This window comes from Cynocephalus volans, chromosome 10 (genome assembly GCF_027409185.1).
Source record: "Cynocephalus volans isolate mCynVol1 chromosome 10, mCynVol1.pri, whole genome shotgun sequence".
NCBI classification, from domain to species: domain Eukaryota; kingdom Metazoa; phylum Chordata; class Mammalia; order Dermoptera; family Cynocephalidae; genus Cynocephalus; species Cynocephalus volans.
Genome location: NC_084469.1, coordinates 57842727 through 57862627, shown reverse-complemented (window position 1 = coordinate 57862627; position 19901 = coordinate 57842727). Strand labels below are relative to the sequence as shown.

The 19901-nt window shown below is 55.8% G+C and overlaps 2 protein-coding genes across 8 annotated transcripts in view; both read right to left on the bottom strand.

The window, feature by feature from the left end:
- Positions 1-5265, bottom strand: part of LTBP4 (latent transforming growth factor beta binding protein 4) — a 28605-nt gene extending 23340 nt beyond the window's left edge. For 2 of the 3 annotated variants that reach the window (XM_063108920.1, XM_063108921.1), the window contains exon 1: positions 835-1096. In XM_063108920.1, coding sequence (XP_062964990.1) covers positions 835-1084 — 250 coding nt within the window. In that variant the 5' untranslated portion in view covers positions 1085-1096. Of the gene's footprint in view, positions 1-834; positions 1097-2303; positions 2414-2934; positions 3071-3237; positions 3297-5107 lie in introns of those variants that run through there. The other variant, XM_063108922.1, reaches the window with a different exon arrangement.
- A 3178-nt stretch (positions 5266-8443) lies between these two features.
- Positions 8444-19152, bottom strand: SHKBP1 (SH3KBP1 binding protein 1). Of its 5 annotated transcripts, none has more exons than XM_063110203.1 (18): positions 19039-19152; positions 18769-18822; positions 18598-18643; positions 18418-18491; positions 18043-18101; positions 17728-17808; positions 16563-16724; positions 16392-16482; positions 16111-16301; positions 15382-15497; positions 14342-14429; positions 14112-14228; positions 12797-12967; positions 11572-11727; positions 11010-11106; positions 9406-9584; positions 8973-9087; positions 8444-8851 (listed from the first exon to the last, which is right to left on the bottom strand). In XM_063110203.1, exons 1-18 carry the CDS (start codon positions 19122-19124, stop codon positions 8620-8622), a joined length of 2115 nt encoding a protein of 704 aa, XP_062966273.1. In that variant the 5' UTR covers positions 19125-19152; the 3' UTR covers positions 8444-8619. The 5 variants fall into 5 exon arrangements, with proteins under 5 accessions (XP_062966273.1, XP_062966274.1, XP_062966275.1 ...); XM_063110204.1 differs by having other exon boundaries at positions 8973-9084; XM_063110205.1 differs by lacking the exon at positions 11572-11727.
- Between the last annotated feature and the right edge of the window lie 749 nt (positions 19153-19901).

The window sequence follows — 19901 nt, the reverse complement described above, 5'->3', positions numbered from 1 at the left end:
GGCTGGGCTGGCTGGGGGCCAGGCTGGGCGAGTTCTCGGCGCCAGGGGCCCCCACTCCCCACTTCGGAGGTCCTGCTGGGTGGGGGGCAGGGAAGCCCCCGACCCCGGAGAGCCTGTCCACCCCCCCGCACCCTGGGACAACAGGTGGCGCACCTTTCCCACCTTACCTGAACCCCCGAGGGCTCCCCATCTCTAGCGGTGCCTGGTGCGCACACTCCTCCTGTCCCCTCCGCCCCCAGGGGGCGCCCCTTCCCCTAGGCCTCCTATCTCGGTTTTTCTCGCACGTGGGACCCTTGCAACTCAGGTCCTGCAGAGACATTCCCCTTCTCTGGGCCCTTTCCTTCTTAGCTCTCCGGATCAACTTTCCTCAATCCCGCTCCTCACAGGCACTCCGATATCGGACTTTCCTAATCCCTCCCACCCAAAGACACAGAAACTGAGACGTTCCCCCACGCGGCCTGAAACACTCCCTTGGTCCCTGGGGACTTCTTACTAGGAGTCTCAGAATTCTGACGCTCTTCCCAAAAGTTCCCAGGCCCCTCAATTCTGAGATCCCCACATTGACTCAAAGGCATAATAGCTGGCCCCAAGCTCCCCACGTTGGACACCACAGGTCCCTGGGAGTCCTCATTGCTTGCAAATTCGGCACCTTCGGGATACAACATCTAAAGCCAGGAATTTGAGGCCCCCTTCCTAAAATACCCGGGGGATGCCCCAGCACTACTGCACACGGAACCTGGGTTCCCTCTCCCTGGGGGACTATCCCCTCCATCCCGCGGGAACCTCCTCCCCCACTGGAAACCCTCTCTCGGGACCACCCCCCCCCGCACTCACAGGCGCGGAAGCCGGGTCCCCCCGGGGCCGCCCCGCCGGGCGCGCCGCTGTCCACGCTGGTGGCGTTGCGGGGCGCGCAGGTCGGGGTACAGCGGGAGCCGGTGGGCCCATGGACGCAGCGCAGGCCGCACACGGCCGGGGTGAAGCGCACGCGGAGACGCTCTCGGGGCCGGCCCAGCGCGGGCTGCGGCCCGAGCTGCGCCAGCAACATCAATAGCGACACCCAGAGCAGCCGCGCGCCGCCCGCCATGGCTGCAGCGCCGCGCTCCGCCGCGCCGCCGCCCCAGCCCGCCCGAGGGGCCCGGCCGCGCCCGCCCGCCCGCGGGGGAGGGCGGCCGCGCCCCCGCTTAGGCCCCCCCTCCCCACCACTCCCTCCCCGGCGGCCGCGCGGGGGCGCGTGGGGCTGGGCGCTTAGCCAGAGGCGCACAGGCTGGGCGCTAGACTCGTAGGGGGAAGGGGGGCGCCCCTCATTCCCCCACCCGCACACCAACAAGTGGATGGGGCCCGCAGGGGAGCGGCGGGTAACGGAACAGGTGGGGGCGGGCGGGTTTCCCCCCAGACAGAGCAAATCCGTAAAGAGGAAATGCATAAACAGTAGTGGGGGCCTCATTTAGGGACACAGCTAAAGGCTGATCCTCTACCCTAGGCACAGAGAAAGGGGCTTCATCTAGATAGGGGGCTATCATATCAAATCTGGGCAGCCAGGTAGCACATCCGGAGGAGAGGAGAAGGGTCGATGGAGGTGCATGAAAAAATAGGGGTGTCTGGGTCTTGGGCAGGAGGCTGAGGGGGACACATTTGAAGAAGGCAGCTACATCTAGCCAGGACCCCCCACACCTGGTGAGAGAAGTCAGAATGGATAAGGGGAAGCAGTGAATTGAAGCTGTGAACAGGGGTCCTCACATCTGGCCTGAGGCCCACATCTGGAAGACTTTAGGGCGGAGGGGGCATATGTAGGCTGAAGACCACAGCAGAAAGGAGACTTTTGAGGGTGGTTGAAACTAGGGGGTGTTCTAGTTAGGGTGTCGAGAGCTGGAGTGGGAGGAGGGCAGGGTCTGGGAAGCAGGGAGAGGCCTTTGGCCCCCAGCCGCCCGGCAATCTTGGGCATTCGGTGCCCATGCAGGCGCCAACCCGCACAATCGCTTTTGTTGTCTGGGCTGGTTCAGCCCAGCTCTCTGCCGGGCCAGCGCCCCCCTCTTCGGCCGCGGGGAGCCCGGACGCCTGGCTTCCCGGCCCCACCCCTACGGGTCAGCGCCTCTGGCCCATATCTGGTCCTGTCCTGGGCTCACCTCGCGTTGCCGGACGCCGGGGTCCCTAGCGGGGGCCGCGTCCCGGAGAAGGGGAGCTGAGCTACAGTGGGGGGGAGGGTAAGTGGCAGCTGGACCGTGGGAACCAGACGGCTTTATCTGGCCCGGAACCACCACAACCCCACCCCCGCCCCCAGGCAGAGGAAGGGAGGATGTTCTTACCCCGGGCCTGGCCAGTGGTGGCGCGCTGCGGGGGCCTCCTTCTCAGTAGTGCCCGATCCCCCCGTCCGCGGGGCCGTCGTCGCTTCAGCAGAGCCCGGGCCTCCTGCAGCCTGGGTGGGAGGGGGCATAGAAGCTGCTGTCACCGCAATTTAGCTGACCCCCCTTCCAAAGGGCCTCCCATGCCAAAAAAAAATGTCTCCCAGTAGCTGCTCTGCCCACCTCCACCCCCACCAACCCGTTTAAGAGGACCAGGCCTTGAGTGTTTAGACACCTGGAGAGAAACAAAGACGAAGACCATGGGAGAAACAGATGACGAAGGAGAGAGACTTAGAGACAGAGACAGGCAGCAAGACAGAGGGGGTGGGGAAAGAGACAGGTAACTGACAGAAACAGACAGAGATGGGAAGAACAAATACAGAGGGACACAGATACAGAGAGATAAAGACTGAAATAAGCGGGGGAAAGAAGAAATAGAAACAGAGATACAGGCTGACAGTGAGAGAGAGAGAGAGAGAGAGAGAGACTGGAGGAGGAGGAGGAAAGGGAGAGAAGACCCAGAGAACAGGCAGAAATGGTAGCAAAGCTGGGTGTTCCTGAGGGAGGATCTGGTAGGGAGTTATTGCACACTCACGTAAGTGGCTGCCAGTTGAGGGACACCTGTCTCTTCTTCACACTGGGGTTGGGGCTCGGAGCTGGAGGCACTGGGGTCAGGCACCTCTGGCGGCCTGTGCACTTTTGGGGCTGGCAGCTTTGGACCCTGCAGGAGGCTTTGGAGACAGCCAAGGACTAAGTGGGGCAGGAGGGGACCTAGTCTCTCTCTCCATCAAATACATCCAGCTCTCCAGCTGGGATGAGGAGTAGGGAAGGGAGCCCCTAGCACCTCTGCTCCTACCCTCTTTTGCCCCCTACCCATACCCCGCCCAGAAGAACCCACCTGGGATGCAGCGGACCCTCCTCAATGTCTGGCTTGGGCAGCAGCGACAAACAGCAATGCTATCAATAGGGGGGTGAAAGTCACTCGGGCCCCTAATGCCCCAGAACTCCCCAAAGGAGGGCAAGGGGGGGGGACCAAGATAAGGCTTGAGGGAACTCGAAACAGATGTGTAACTAGCTTGAGTCACGTCTCTCCGTGCCTCAGTTTCCCCATTTGTACAACGGCAGGCAAATTGGCTTAGACTCACTAGGGGGAAAGGCCACAGCGATCTTACTTTTGTCTTATAAAGTGGTTTTGGAGGTAAGATTTCATTGGAAAATATATTTTAAAGTCTTTTAAAGGATTTTCAAAAATGATTTTAAAAAAAGACTCAAAGTAGATTTCTAAGCGCTAAGTCCAGACTCTGGGAATCTAGAACCCCGCCCTCTCGCAAGTCCCTGTCCGGGACTCAGCCGCCATCCTGAGCGTGGCCAGCAGGTGGCGCCACTTCCACAGACCTCAGCGGCTGGGGAGGGAGGTCTCCCCTTTGACTCTGGGTCCAGCAGGGTGCTGAGGTGGAGGAGGAAACAGGAGTCACAGTCCAGCACTGGGAATACCGAGGCCTGAGTTCTAGCCCGTTCTTGCCCTTCCACGCTGTGTGTCCTGGAGCCAGCGTCTCCTTGTCTTTGTTCCTGTTTCCCGACTGACCAGGAGGAAAGATTCGTTCTTGGAGACATCTCCGCGCCCAGAGAGTCTCGGTGGCTGAGCCTCCAGCTCCAGTGCAAGTGCGTTGCAACCAAGAGGCCCCCCAGACAAGTCCATTGTCCCGAGGCTAAGGGGGGACGAGGGAAGAGGTCGCGTGCTCAGGCCCCGAGATGAGAGCAGTGGGGGGGTGCTGAGAAGGGGAGGTCCAGCGCGTGGGTCCCTTCCAGACAGGTGGAGCCCAGTGAAGGAGGAGCCCGTCCGGGGGGAGCCTCTGGGACCCCAATCCTACCGTCATCCCTCCCGCCTTTTCTCTGGGTTAACCCCTTCCCGGCCCCGCCCCCGACGCGGCTCGGGTTACTAAACGCATTCGCAGAGACCGAGGCGGGAGCGGAGCCCGGGGCCTTTGTAACGGAGCGCTGGGCCGCCGGGCGGGGTGTGGGGGTGCTGGGCAGACTGCTTCCTTCGATCTCGTCACCCTCAGACAGGAAGGATGGCTATAACCCCCAAATCTCTAGGAAATCCTTGATCTGTCGGCGCCAAATCACTGGTACCTCATTCAATCCTGGAGTCCTCTAATTCCAGGAAACTAGAGCATCCCCAACCCTCGAGAGACCTGAGGACGCCCCCACCAAACACACAATTCTCCACCACCCCCTCCGCCATCAACCCGAGTCCACGTGTCCCTAACCTATTAGAAAAAAGCCCAAAGGTCGCTTTTCATTAATCCAGCGCCCCCAAACCCTAGAAAACCAGGAGATCTCAACTCTCACATAAAGTCCCTTCAGAACCTCCCAATACCCTCCCTCCTTAAGCACCCAAGAAACTTGGAGAACCCATCCCAGCTCGAGGGCCCCACCCATCTATCATTCTAGGAGAACTCAAATCCGCCTCCCCCGCCCCATAAACTGGCGCTCGTTCCCCGAATCAACCCCAGGATGCCCTACAGCCTTCTCTATCCCCACCACACCGAGAGAACTCCCTCCCCTCAAAAGCTCAGCACTCCCCGGATTTTAACCCCTGTAAACTAGGGACCCCTAATAAACCCAAGGGCCCTGACCCTTTCATCCCCACACCGAAGCAGTGAGTCCGTATTTCCCTAAATCCGAAAGTCCTGGTCCTCCCGGACCACCAGACTTACTGAGTGGAAGGGGCACAGGGAAGGAAGGACGGGTGCAGCGGGGCTTACCCAGCCGGTCGGCCCGGGACCACCGCGACCTCGACGGCCTGGATGGGCCTGGGGCTGGGACTGGCAGCGGAGGTGGCGCTGTCGGCAGCTGCGAGGAGCGGCAGCAGCAGCCCCACCAGCAGAAGGGGGCGGCGGCCGCGGGGGCCAGGCTGCCGCATCGTGTCCGGCGCGAAGTCCCGCTCCAGGCGGGCCGTCAGTCCAGCGGGTCCGGCTGGGCGCGGCCCCGCCCCCGCCCCCACCCCCGCCCCTGCCCGAGGCCGACTCACTTTCTCCACGGTCCAAGCCGCGGGCTGCGAACTTCCCGCCAATCAGAGCCCGGCGCCGCCAGCGCTCCCCGCGCGGCCAATCGGGAGACGGGAGGGGAGGGGCTCCCGGGACAGGTGCCGGGCGGGGCGCGCTGGGGTCTCGAGCAATCCATGCGGTAGAGAGAAATCAGGAGCGAGTCGGGTACTGACTCAGTGAACCCTCTCGTGAAGCAGAGGCCTCAAGTGTGGGGGTGCGTAGAGCTGGGAGGAATGTGGAGCCGGTGAACAGGGTCTCCTAAGCTCGACTCCTGTTCGCAGGCCTCATCCCTCCGCTCACAGTTCTGGGAGAATTTGGTCAGAATTTAGCTCCCTCGCTGGTGCCGAAGCTGGAAGTCCCCCTCGAGTGCCCACTTCCCACGCGAGGGACTGAGGATTCTGGAAGCGCTAATCCTGCATTAGTCCCCGGGTCCTGTACCACTGAGGGTCCCAGGCCCACACTGGGCCTTCCCAAATGATTTGCCCCTTCACAAGGCCTTGTGTTTCAGAGGGTCCAAACTCACCATCTGCAAAAGCTTGTTTATCAGAAGCCCGGCCCCTCAGGGGGCCCAGGCTCCGTCCCTGATCCACAGACTTCGCTCCTGGGAGAGGTCCCAGCCCCGCCCCTTCCTGCATCCTTGTCTGTCGCCCCTAAAGAGTACCAGACCCTCTTTCCTGCCTGAATCTTGAAAGGCTCCCAAGAGCAACCTCCCACCCCCAGAATTGCAGACTTTATCATTAGAGAGTTACAATTCCCTACCTTCTAAAGGATCTCACCATTAGGAGCCTCAAGATCCACCATTGTGGCCCTAAGGACACAAGTTACCTTAGACCCCATTCACATCTTTAGTAGGTTCCAGGCTCCAAGTCCTGCTCACAGCCTCCAAACTCACAAGGTCTCAAGCCAGCTCCTTCCCTTTTTATAAATTCAAGGCCCCACCTTCTTTCCTCCAAATTACAAACCCTGACTCTCCTTTCCCAATGGCATTGTTCCTAGAGCTTCAGATACCTCTTCCTAGCCATCTCTTTTTTCTGAATTAAAGGCCGCACGCCTTCCCACAGACAACTGGGACGCAGCCCCAATACTTAGGATCCAAAGCCCCACTCCTTTCATGTTTGCGTGGCTTCTGGGGTTTCCAGGCCCCATCTCTCACATAAGTTCGATTCTGCAGTTCTGTAGAGTTAGTCCCGCCCCCAGTGGATCCCAGGCTCCACCCACTCACAGTACGAAGCTACAACGCCCTGACGACAGGACACCCCACTGTGAACAGCAACTGATCCAGCTTCACTCCCATCCCCCACTTCTGCTCCTTCTTCCAATGGAGGGTGTGCGGGATGGACAGGGGACCCTCTCATCTCCCCTTACAGTGAGACACACGCGCTGAGTCACACAGCCACACTCACACTGTTAGTGCCACCTACAGCAGTCCATGCCTCCATTTCACACTGACACCTAGAAATCTGTGTCCACCCACTGTATACACAGCCCCCTGGAGCACCGACGACGGCATTCTCGCCCCATTCACGGCCATTCGTGCGCTGTCCCAGCATGATCATGGAATGCCCGTGAATGTGCTCCGTGTACCTGTCTTTGAGTCAGCCCCAAGATCTGTGCTCACATGGCCCTGAGGGACAACGTGTCCCTGCCCCCCTTCCTCCCTCCCCACCTCCTACCCTGTGGCTGGAGCATTTGCTGGGGGCGCTGCCGAAATTTCTCCCTTCTGCCTGGGATCCAGGGCATCTTCAATGCTCGTTGCTAGGCAACAACCTCTGGCTCACCACTGCGACTTCCGGGGATGGCGTTGGCTTCCCCTCCCCCCAGAATTTGGAGTCCCCACTTCCCTCCCTATCAGAGACATGATTCCCCAGGGGTAGTGTCTGTCATCCCTTGTATCTGATCTGATCTCAACCTATCAGAATCCCTCAGAGTTCTAGACCCCTGGCATTCCAGAAGCTTCCCCCCACCTTGTGTGCTCCCATATGCACACTGTTTTATTCCTAGTATTAAATAAACAAAACAAAAACCCTCTTCACTGTTCTAGATTTGCTGACATTCCAGCTCTCTCTCTTCCTCTATTCTAGAATCAGTTATTTTCCAGGTCTTTTGTTAGAAACATCTACAGTCTGGATTTTCTGATATGCAAGGGAGAAACCTAATATCGTTAATTCTCTAGCACTTCCACATTCCCTAATATTCTAGATACCTCTCTACTATGTTTCAGAAGCTCTCACATTCCAGAAACTGGAATTCTAGAATTAGCATATTCTAAAATCCCTTGCTCCTAGTCTGGTCCACTCTGTCTCCTCTTCATTGGCCCAAGGAATAGATGCAGAAAACCTCCCTGAGGAAGCACCATAGGAAAAGGCATCATTAGAGAGAAAAATTCCACGAATGTCGGGCTGGAGTGAGCTGAAGCTGTCCCACACACCATCTCTGGTCTGGGCAGGAAAGGGACAAGAGACAGGGTAGCCAGGATCCTGGGCAAGGTGTTTGCAGCGGCAAGGTGTTGGGCACATGTGTTAAGGATACGGCAAGCACTTAGCCAGCACCTGTGCTTCTGCCTACGTGTAGCATTTGCCCCTGCTTGAGGGAACAGTTCCCTGGTGCTCCTCTCAGGAACTCCTCCTCCACTTTGCCCCCGCGGGACTGACCTCATCACCTGGCCTGTGAGGGCACATGACCCAGGCCGGAAAAATGGAAGACATTCATCACAGTGGCCACAGTGACTGATTCAGGAATGGCCATCTGACTCAGCGCAAGCCAGTAGGAATCAGTCCTGTGACTTTTGCTGCTGCTAAAGAGAAAAAAGTTGCCAAGGAGCTACCTGAAGTCATCCTGCCACAGAGAGAGGAAAACTTGACCAAAAATGATACATTCCAGAAGAAAGCAAAGCCAAGAGATGGAAAGACATTCTGGGTGAGTGTTTGAACCCCTGGATCCAGAGAGACAGATGTTCCTGAATCTACTACCAGGGACCTGGTTGGGCCCCACATCTCCCTTACCCCTTCTGTGGGGATCCCGAACCCACTAAGAATGCAAACAAGGTGTTGGCAGTGAGGATTTTATTGGGGAGGGAGACTTTGGCTTCCAGAAAAGGGGGAAGGTGGGGGCCTAGTAACAATGATCATTCCAAGGAGGCCATGGCCCTGAACCCAAGGCTCTGACAGGAGGCAGGGAGGCACCTGAGTTCCCTAGGACCAGGGTGTTTAAAGGCACAATGGCAGTTGTGTTTAAAAGGAAGTTTCATTGAGCTTCACTTTGGGGGGTGTAAGTGGAGCCTCAAGACCTGTGGAGGGCCGGGGGGCTGGTGTTGGTGGTCGTCGGGGCTCCGGCCCACTCCGCACCAGTTCCTGGCAGCGTTCCACGAAGCTGCCTCCCCCACGGCGCTGGGCCTCAGCCTGCAGGGGGCTTGGACTCCCATGGCGGCCAGACAGGGAGATGCTGCTGGATGCTGAGTGGAGACTGAGGGGGTGGGGAAGGTCATTGCAGGTCAGCATGGGGCACCTGGGCCACCTCCCCTCCCAAGGGCCCCATGCTCTCCTCTCCACCCACTGCACAGAAGGGGAAGCGGAGTCTTGGCTACCTGGTGAGAGAGGTGCGGGGTGAGGGGCTGGGGAGAGAGCCCCGTGAGGAAGCCAGTGGGGTCAGCTCGCACTGCTCTAGCTGTTCCATCAGCTCTTCCTCTGTCAGGCCACCTGCTGAGGGGCAAGGAAGTGGAGTCAGGGTGCAAGACAGGGATCACAGGGCAAGGGACAGAGGTCATAGTGTAAGCATCAAGGGTTGGGACAGGTGAAAGGATGCAGAGATCAATGGACAGGGATCAGAGGCTAAGAGAGAGGGGCTGAAAAGCAATGGCAAGGAGGGCTTGGAAGGGCAGAGAAAAAAGGTCAAAGGAGAAGGAAAGGGCTCAGAGGGCAAGGGTTTAGGAAAAGAGATCATGGTGACATAGGTTGTGGATAGGGGTTCTGAGCAAATCCATGGGGCTTGGGAAGGGATTGAGGTGGTGTAGTGAGTACCAGGGGCCTGGCCAAGGCCGTCCATGGCAGTGGTCAGGTCCCACATGGCCAGGCTGCCATTGGCCTGGCCCGTGAGCAGGTAGCGCCGGGGCCGAGAGCCAAGCCGCCGGGAGCCTTCACACTCGAGCACCGTGAAGGCAGTTGTGGGCGAGCCATCCACCGAGCGCACAGAGCACACCCTAAGGGTTGCAAGAGGGTGAGAGGGTCACCCCAGTCACGCCAAGGCCCAGCGTGGTCCCTCTTATCCCCATACCCTTCCTGGGTCACAGTCCCTACCATTATGAGTTCACTTTCTGCACCTCCGATGATCACCCCCAATCCTTATCCATTCCCACTCTACTTATGTCTTGAGTTCCAGCCCCAGGGGTCCAGTAGCCTCTTGGACATCCCTGGCCTCCAATTGGGCCTCAGGATCCTCCCCAAATCTGCCATTCTTCCCTGTTCCCATCTCAGGAAAGGCCTGAGTCTCATCCACGTGCTTCCCTGACCTATCAGCCTCTTGAATGTCTCTCGCAAGGATCCCTGTGCCCATCTCCCACCAGACACCTGTCCCACCTCCTCCCTGTGTTCTGGTGTACTGTCCAACCTTCACTGCATCCCCTCACAGTGGCCACAGTTCCCCAGTGCATTCAGAACCGAGTCTCAGCTCTTCCACATGACTGACAAGGCCCTGGCCATCTCTGCAGCACACCCCCCGCCACCCTCAGGTTCTATGTTCCAGCCAGAGAAACCCCATGCACTTCACTCATAACCCTATTTGACCCGTCCCAACCTTTGCACATGCTTTTCCCTCAGCTAGGTGGCACCCTGTTCCCTCCTTTCTTCTGCTCATTCCTATTTATCCTTCAGGTGTCTGCTCAGAGTCCCCTCGATGAGAAAACTCTCCCGGGCCACTTCCCAGGCTGAAGCAAGCACCCCCTCTGGGCTCCTACAGTTTCCTGTGCCTCCCCATCCCGGCCCTGACCCCTCTGCCTGGGCCTCCCCATCCCATCCCTGACCCCTCTGCCTGTGCCTCCCCATCCCATCCCTGACCCCTCTGCCTGTGCCTCCCCATCCCAACCTGACCCCTCTTCCTGTGCCTCCCCATCCCAACCTGACCCCTCTGCCTGGGCCTCCCCATCCCAACCTGACCCCTCTGCCTGCACCTCCCCATCCCAACCTGACCCCTCTGCCTGCACCTCCCCATCCCAACCTGACCCCTCTGCCTGGGCCTCCCCATCCCAACCTGACCCCTCTGCCTGCACCTCCCCATCCCAACCTGACCCCTCTGCCTGGGCCTCCCCATCCCAACCTGACCCCTCTGCCTGCACCTCCCCATCCCAACCTGACCCCTCTGCCTGGGCCTCCCCCATCCTGGCACTGACTACACTGGTTATCTCTGCATGAGATCCAGCACAGGGGCCTGAGGTTTCTCCACCTTCACTCCCACCCATACCTGTCATACCTTTGATAACTCTAGCCCCCAAGCCCAGGCCACTTGTCTCCCTCCCTGCCTTTGCTCCTTCAGTGTCCCTTGGCTGGGACACCTTTCTGGCCTCAGTGACCCAGCTGGTGTCTTGCCTTCTCCTCTGACCACCCTCCCTGTTTGATGGGACAGTCCTCACCGCTGACCAGTGGATGAAAGCCTCACAAAGAGCTTGCTGGCGCTTGGCACCACCTTCTGAATGAATACTTGCTGGTCATCTCGCTCACCGTAGGGTCCTGGGCCAGGCAGGGGCAACGGTCAGGGCCAGCTGGGGTCCCCAGGCCCTCAGACCCCAAGGCTCTTCTTCCTTCCACACTAATGGACCCCTTCCCAGACCTAGGTCCCAACCCCAGGTTGCTGGAGTTGGGCTGGGTCAGAGAGGGTTGGGGGGTCCCAAAAGTCAGTGGAGCTCAGGCACATCAGGGTCAGGTGCACATCAGTGAAGGTGGGGTTCAAGGTCAGGTGGCAGTCAGCAAGAATCAATGGGGGTAAATGGAGGTCAACAGGGTCAGGTAGAGGTCAGTGGAGGTCTACAGGGGTCAGTAGTCAATGGGGATGGGAGGGTGCCTAGGTAGAGGTCAATGAAGGCCAGCCAGGTCTGTTGGGTGGGTCGGTAGAGGTCTACAGAGATCAGGTAAGGGGGTCAGTGTGGGCCAGTGGGGGGCAGGTCAGTGGGGTGGGGGCCAGGGGCCAGGAGGCACCAATGTCATTTCCAGCACTGCAGCCACCATGCCCGTCGGCCGATTCTAGCGCCAGGATCTTGAAAGAAGCAAGTGGGGTGGAGCCAGGCTGGGTGGAAATCATGCCTCGGAAGCGAGTCACAGACCATGTCCGCACATGGTTGTTGTCAGCACAGACTGAAGAGTATGAGAACAGCAGAAGGTCATGCCTGGCTGTGGCATCAAGGCTACCCCATTTTCCTGAGCCCCAGGATGACCCCCTTTCAGAGATATAAGGATTCAGCCCCTCTGAATGCTTCCCTTTCAGAGAATTCTCTCCTCTCCAGAATTCCAAATGGTCAAAAATCCTGTTGGCTCTTCCTCCAAAATCATTCCAGAGCATTATCTCACCTTATCCTGTCCACAGCCCTTACCCTGGTCCTGTCCATCTTGTCTCCTGCCTGGACCACTGCAGCAGCCTCCTCCCTGGTCCCACTGCTCCTGTCCTGTTCCCACAGTGTGTCCCTACATGCAACCAGAGGGAGCCTGCGAAGACCTGAGTCTGGTCTTGCTGCTCAGAGCCCCTCCCTGATTGGAGCCCTCCATGGCTCCTGACCCAGCACCTCCCTGCCCTCATCTCCTCCCACTCTCCCCCTCGCTCAGGCACGGGGGGCTCCCTGTTCTTCCTCAAACACATCAAACATCCTCCCACTTCAGAGCCTTTGCAATGCCTGTTCCCTCTGCCTGGAATTCTCGTCCCCACTGATTTGCATGGCTCGTTCCTTCATTTGTGCTCAAAGGTCCTTCCTCAGAAAGGCCTTCCCTGACCTACGCACTCTCCAGCCACACACAGCTTTGTTTTTATTCATGGTCCTTATCACCACCTATGTTGACTTATATTTTTATATATTTATTTATTGTCTGCCATCCCCACTAGAATATTAGCTCTGTGAGGGCAGGGATGTAGCCTGTTGTGTTCATCACTGTATCCCCTGTGCCTGGCACACAGTAGATGCTTAATAATTGCTTATTGAATTAATGATTTCTCCTCTTCCCGCCACAATGCACTCTCCCTGAGACTTCTTCCCTTACGGTGTTCTCTCACTTCCCCAATTACTGTCCAAAGTCAATTCTCTCTCCCATAGAGCTCTCTCCCTACAAAATGTTCTGCTCCAGTGGAAATCCTCATCCACCTGGCTTCATGCTGCCATCTGAGCTGTCTCTCCTGCAGAGAGACGGACACCTGGGCTGGCCCAGTAAGGCCCACCTGAGATGAGGTGCTTCTCTGACAGCATGATCTTGGTGACGGGGCTGCGGTGCACGGTGAAGGTCTGGAAGAGCTGGGGCCCCGAGCCCACTGTCTCAGGGTGCTGCACAATGACCCGCACACCCCCTGAGCTGGTGCCATAGGCAATCTCGATCCAGTTCCCGCTGTCACCTGGTGAGACCAAACATGAAGACAAGGATTGGGTCACAGACAGACAGACACCAAGGCAGAGAGAAAGAGGCAGACAGACACAGAACAGAGACAGAGTCAGAAATCCAGGAGAGAGGGAAAAAGGGAGATAACATGGTGTGGGGGAGATGTGGGGAATGGAAGAACAGGGACATGAAGGCACAGATCAGAGAAGGAAAGACCCAGAGACAGAAATTAAGATAGAGAGAGAAATGGAGCTAAAAAGAGAGAGAAGAGAAACAGAAAAATAGAGAAACAGACACAGGGAACCAAGAATCTGAATCACATGGGGGGATATAGAGACAGAGACATAGAGAGGTGGAATTAGAAAGACAGAAAAACGTAGGAAGAGACATAAACAGACAAAGAGCAAGACGGGAAAATGTAACCCAGTGTATCTGAGGGATTCTCCGCCCTGGCCAACTTTCCATAGGGGAAAAATGATTTTGCAACTGTCAGAAACTTAACGGACTATCTTAAGGAATGTGGGTAGTTAAGATGTGGTTTTATATTTTGTGCAGCAGTCACGAGCAATGGATTAGGGTTACACGTAGTAACATGGATGGACAAAAAGTAAGAGGATAACTGGGATATATGCCCAATGACATTTATGTAAATTCAAAAACGTGTCCACAATACTCATTTTGTAAGGAAACATACAAATAAAAAGATAAATGTTCAACATGACAAAATAGTGGCATGTGGCGGGGAGGGAGATGGGGAGGAATGGAATAAATAAATGAACTGAGAAAGGAGCCTTATGTAGAAAAAAGGTGATAATGTGCTGTGAAGTTAGGTATATTATTAAATATTCCTGCTAGAAAAAATGAGCTTTATCAAAAAAGAAAAAAAAGAAAACAGAAAAACTGTCCCAAGTAAGAGAAGTCAGCTTCAGCCACTGTAAAACACATATCCTCTGTTTTACAAACATGCAAACATCACGACCTAATCACAGAAGTGGGAAAGAAAACATAGACTAACTACTGATGAATGACTAAATGAGAGAGGAATCTGCCCCTCCTCCTGATAAATCCCACTGTGTCATGCTATGCAAGTCGGGAGACAACTGCAGGCTGAGGCTGGTTTGGCTGGTCATGGCAGGAGGGGAAGCCAGGTCATAGCTTACTGGTCTTGGGGGTGAGGTAGACACTGAGTGCAGTGACCCCGTCCTCTGCCGGGTCCCGGTAGAGCTCGCTGACAAGGAGATCGTTGTCCTTCATGCGCAGGGGGAACTTCTGCACATCTGGGGAGGGTAGGGAGGGTAGAGCAGGTTTGCTGAAGGTGCCCCATCCTGTCCCCTCCCCTCCCATTTCCTGGGGGAGTCTCTCAGACACCAGGGCATAGGCTGCTGCTCACCCACATAGTAGATGGAGCCATTGTTGCAGCCCAGGAGGAGAAAGGAGCCTGCAGCATCGTAACTGGTGATGGGCTGCACCTCCTGGACCTGGCGCAGGGAAGGACAGGCTGTGGCCATGGAGCCTCCAATGCCTCTGCTTCTGCAGCCCCCGACAGCATGCCCTCTCCTCCCTGATCCAGAGCCTACCTACCTATGCCTGGCCTATCTCTCTTCATCCCATTCTTCCTGTGACTCCCTTTTGTACATCTGTCTCTTTGTCTCTGAGTGGGTCTCAGTCTCTCCTTGACTCTGTCATTTTTTCTTTTCTTTTGACGGCTGGCTGGTACAGGGATCCAAACCCTTGACCTTGGTGTTATAACACCTTGACTCTGGATTTCTGACATTACTCTAATTCCAAGGTCACAGGTTCACATCCCCATACTCGACAGCCACCCTACTACCCACCCACCCCCCAAAATAACTCACCTCTATCTCTCTGTGTCCCTTCATCTACCACAGTCATTCAGCCCTGGTTTCACTCTGTCCATCCTTCCATCACCTCTTTCTGATTTTCTCTATTTCTATTTGTCTGTTTCTCTCCCTCTATCTCAATCTCTTTGTCTGCCTTTGTCTGTCTGTCTCTCTCCCAAACACTCAGACTTTAGTAGGATAAAAACAACACTGTAGATTTTTTTTTTTTTCAGTTTGGACATGGCTTGGGGTGGGTACAGAGAGAGTGATGGACATTCGCACATCTCTTTCTGGGTTTCTGCCTCCTATACAATCTCCCCTCACCTGCTCCCCAACCAAGTGCCTGGAGATTCCTCTCTCCTCCCTTCCAAACTCTTCCATCCCTCACGTCAACTCTGCAGCTCCTCCTCCAGGAAGGCCTCCCTGATGCCCCTTAGGCCTTTATTGCACACATCCCCATGTCTGGCCCACTGTTGGGTTCTCTGGCTTTCTCTGGGGTGGGAGTGGGGGGACAGAAAGGAATCCCTCCCTGGGTCTGTACAGTCCCAACAGGTGGGGAGAAGGTAGCCAGGCTGGCCAGAACTCTGACCTGCCAGTGCTTGGTGACAGCATTCCACACCCCAATGCGCCCGGTGTGGCTTGTGGCAATGAGCTGGTTCCCAACAAAGAACAAGGCCTCCACAGGCACCCCCAGATGGAAGACTCCTACAGGGCAAGGAGGGCTCACCACTCTCCTCCCCGATGAAGTGGGGAGGAGAGTGGTGGCAGGAAGAATTCCAAGAGACAGACAATTCAGTTGGGCCATGGAATCCTCACAGGATAGAGGATTGCAGCAGGAATTATAGAGGATTACAACGGGCCAGATTTCTGGTGGAGTGTGGGACTCCCACGGAGTGTGGAATTCTAACATGGCTGATATTTGCGACAGGCAAAAAAACTCTAGTGATGGCAGAGGATTCTCAGAGGACTAGGATTTGTTAGGGACAGATTATTCTAACAAGTCAAGAGATTTCTAATGGCAACACAGATTCTTACAGCCTCTGGGATTTTATTGGCATGGTGCATTCTTATAAAGCAAAGAGATCTAACAGGGCAGGGAATTCTGATGAAAGAGAGAATTGCACATGGGTTCATTTTTCTAACAGGCCAAGGAATTTTAACAGGATGGAATTCTGAAGGGTTGGAGCATTCTAATGAGGCAAAGAAATCTAACAGGGCAGAGATTTTGTATGGGTTTGAGAATTTCATGAGGTGAGTTATTTTAATAGCCCACAGAATTCTAAAGGCAGAGGGTTCTGGAAAAGGCCTGGGGCCATACCTATCTCAGAGCCACCGCCTTCTGCCTGCAGTGCCCACAGCAGGATCTCACTGCCTGTGGCCGCTGCCACCATCTTGTCGTGCTCACCCAAAGCCCCACCGGGCACCCGGGCTGTGAGCGCCAATCGCTCAATGGGCCAGTCCAGGCGGGGGCTGGAAAACACTAGCTGCCAGCCAGAGGCTTCCTTTAGCCTGTAGGATTAGTGGGACACCATCAACCCTCACCTTAAGCCCTCCCCATCAACAGGGCTCAGAACCTCCTGCCACCCCCGCCCTGAGCACCTATAACAGACAAGAAACTGGGTATAGGCCACGGCGATCCAGTTGTGGTGTCCACACACCAGGCGCACCATCCCCGGCTCCTCCGGTTGCCCTTGGGGAGAAGAGTAGGGATCAGGGCAGGGTCACAGGGCCCCACTGGCTGCCCCGACCTCCTAGGAGATAGAAACGTACCTGAGGGGGAGGGAGGGATTTTCTCATCTAGCATTCGGCCCAGCAGCCCTGCATTGCCCAGGTTGGGGGGCATTGTGTTGCTCCGTCGAACAGGGGCTGGACGTCCCCCTACCTGCTGGGGCCCTGCCAGGCTGTGCCGGTTCGGTCGTTTCACCGGGAACACTATAGTAAGAGAGGCAGAGTAACGATAGCTGTAAACATGGCTGTCATGTAGTAAGCACTTAAATATGACAGATACTGATTTCCCCACGTGTGAAGCATAGCCTCCTGGTGAAGATTTTAGGTGGTGCAGGGATATGGCATTAAATAACACTGAATCACACAGAGAGTTATTCCCTTGAGCCCCTCACAGAGGAAGACTCAGTTTAATACAGTTCTGCTATGATGTTAATGCTTCTTCAATATTTACTAATCTTCCCTTTTAATAAATGGAAGCCTGCACCCTTGGCAGGCAACAGCATCTAGCCAGAGTGTAATAACACTGTTATGTTTGTTTGTTTGTTTTCTTTTATGCTTTGGGGGGTTTTATTTTCATGTTTACTTTGTATTTGTGGTATAGTGACAGTGCTACAAAATTTCTATTTAAGTTGATTTTTTTGAAAACGGGGTAAAACTAAGTTAGGAAAATAATAGTACAGGTCTCTATATTTGGCAAATTTTACAAAGGAAGTAGGTAATGACTGAGGTCAGGAAAAGAAAGCTATAGATTAAATTTCCCCACCTTGTTCTTTCTACCAGTCAGCAAAGCCTAGTGGACTACAGTTCCTAATAACTGCTGGGACATACTTTCCATAGGCAGTGGGCTGGCTGCTCCGAGGTCTCTCCGGGATTATAGTGAAGAAGTTTCCTTTGATATTTCTCCCCTCCATGCAAAGGACTCCAGTTGTTCCAAATCCTCCCCGCGAGGAAATCGAACCTGAACTACAACTCCCATTAGGCCCTATGGCATACTTCTGAGCCTCAAGGAGAACTAGCGGGCCCATTGCCTCATGGGAAATGCTGTTTCCTACTTCCCTTCCAAGCATCAGCCCAAGCATCTGATATACAACTACAACTCCCATAGTGTCTCAGGGCCCACAGCACAGGCACCCAAGGGCTGCCGTCTCATGAGAAGTGTAGTCTTTAGTTCAAACCCTCCTCCCGTCAATCCATTGGGAGTGCCCACCTGGTGGGGGCAGGTAACCATTGAAGAGGACGTTTCCACAAGAAGATCGATCCAACTCCTCCCGCAGCTGCAGGCGACGAACTGTGACGGAAGGACTAAAACGCTGGGACTTGGGGGGGTACTGAGGCAGATCCCTTTTCTCTTCCCCATCTCTTTTACCACTTCTCTCAGACCCAGGGCCAAATCTAGTGCTCTCAACTCTAATCCAACCCTCTTTCAGGAGAGACAGGGAAGAAGGGCAGGGAGCATTCAGGAGCCAACAGTAGAGAGCTGGTTTTCTATGCAATGAGGATGACAATTGGGGACCTCACTTACCCAGAGGAGTGAGCCCATAGAACTGGGCTTCATGGAGGAGGCTGGAGCCATGGACACCCCTGGGTGGCAGAATTGACTAGGGGTCAAGGTCTGGGATGGGGGAATGAGCAGAGAACTTTGAGGAGGAAATTTTCGAAACTGCACAGAGAATGTCCAGGAGTAGCCAATTTTGACAGGATCAAGATTCTAAGAAGATATGGGCAGTGAAAATGAGTGTGTGTTTAGGGAAAAATCTAAGGACATATAATTTTAATATGATCTAGGTTCTGAATGAAAATTCTAATAGAATGGAGCTTAAGTGGACATTCTGAGAAGAAGAGACTTCTCAAGGGGGTAAAGACGGTGGGGGACTCCCTCCCTTTTATCCATGCCAACCTGAGGTCCAACTCTTTGGTGCGCAGGAAGTTGAGGATGGGGGCGAAGACGGTGGGGTCCCTGTCGATGAAGATCTGCAGGAAAAGGGGGCAGAGGATGTACGGAGCAAAGAGTGGGACTGACTGGAGGTCCTGTCCCTCCCTCGACCGGCCGCCCTATTTCAGCTCTTCCCCTACTCACTGCTCCGGTCTCATCTTTCAGCGTTGAGATGCGTCCGCTCAGAAGACTACAGGGAGGGGACGCAGAGCAGGTGTCACGAGCCGAGGCGAAGGCTGGGTGCTAGAAATTAGGTCTCTCCCCACACCCTCTCCTTCTGCTTACCCCCCGCCCCAAACTCGCTCTCCCGATCACCTGGAAAAGAAGGAGTCTGGGATCCAGGTGAGAGTCTGGCGAGAGGTACTGAATCTGAGCGGGGAAGGGAAGCGGACGCAAAAGGTGATGGGGAAAGGGAGGGTGAGGATCCAGTTTCCTCCCCTCCCCCAGCGTTTTTCCAGGCTCTCGCGCCTCCAGCAGGGGGCGGAGCAACCCTTGATGGACAGAGATTTCCCCGAGGAGAGGCGGGTACTACCACCCCCGCTCCCCGCCCGCGAGGGAGTGGATTTATTAATCTCCCACACTCACCTCTTGCCTCCGACGTTCAGATGAATCACTTGCCCGGGAGGCCCCAGACCCGAGACCCCCTCGGCTGCATTCGCCGCCGCTGCCATGGCCCCCGGGCGAGCCGGCTGGCCCGTGCTCGCTTCCGGGTGTACACCCGGACCCCTCCCCCCCCGCTTGCTCATTGGGTAGGAGACTCCCTGAGCCGCCAGCGATTGGACAGAGCGCTCGCCCTTCGCAGTTAAATCCTCCGCCTTCTTCAAGAGGTCCGCCTTTCCTGGCTTGGACGGGGCGGGCCCGGCGGTTCCCTTGAGGAAGTTTAATTACCGAAGGATAACAAAATATTCCTCATCCCTCTAGGGTTCCCATTTTGTGTATGGCATCCAGGTGCTTCGTCGAGGGACATGTGTTTAGACCCCGAAATTCCACACTGAAAGGGTACATCTAGATGGTCTCCGCAGCCACGTCCCCCACCCCACCCCAACTACCACAGCCCTCCCTTTAAACCTCCCGAGTACTGCCCGTGAAACGCGAGCAAACCAGCACAGACCGTCAAAGCCAAAAGGTTTATTATAGGTACATACAGTGTGCGCCCGCCACACCGCCCCACACCCGCGGGCCCCAGCGGCTACTCCAGGTGGCCGTGAGGGCTGCCCACAACCCGCTTCCCCCACTCCCCAGGGAGGGGCTCCAGCAAGAAGCATGCAGGGGGAGGGCTTCCCCTCACCCCTCCCCTGAAGTGGCATTAACAGCTAGAGGGGGGAGGAGAGAGGAAGAGTTTTGAGCTTTGACGCCCCTCCCATTAAAAGCCTTCGCAGGTTTGGGGCGGGGAGGAAGAGGTCGACGTTTGCAAAAATAAACTAAGTCAGAATTAACCGCATGGCTCT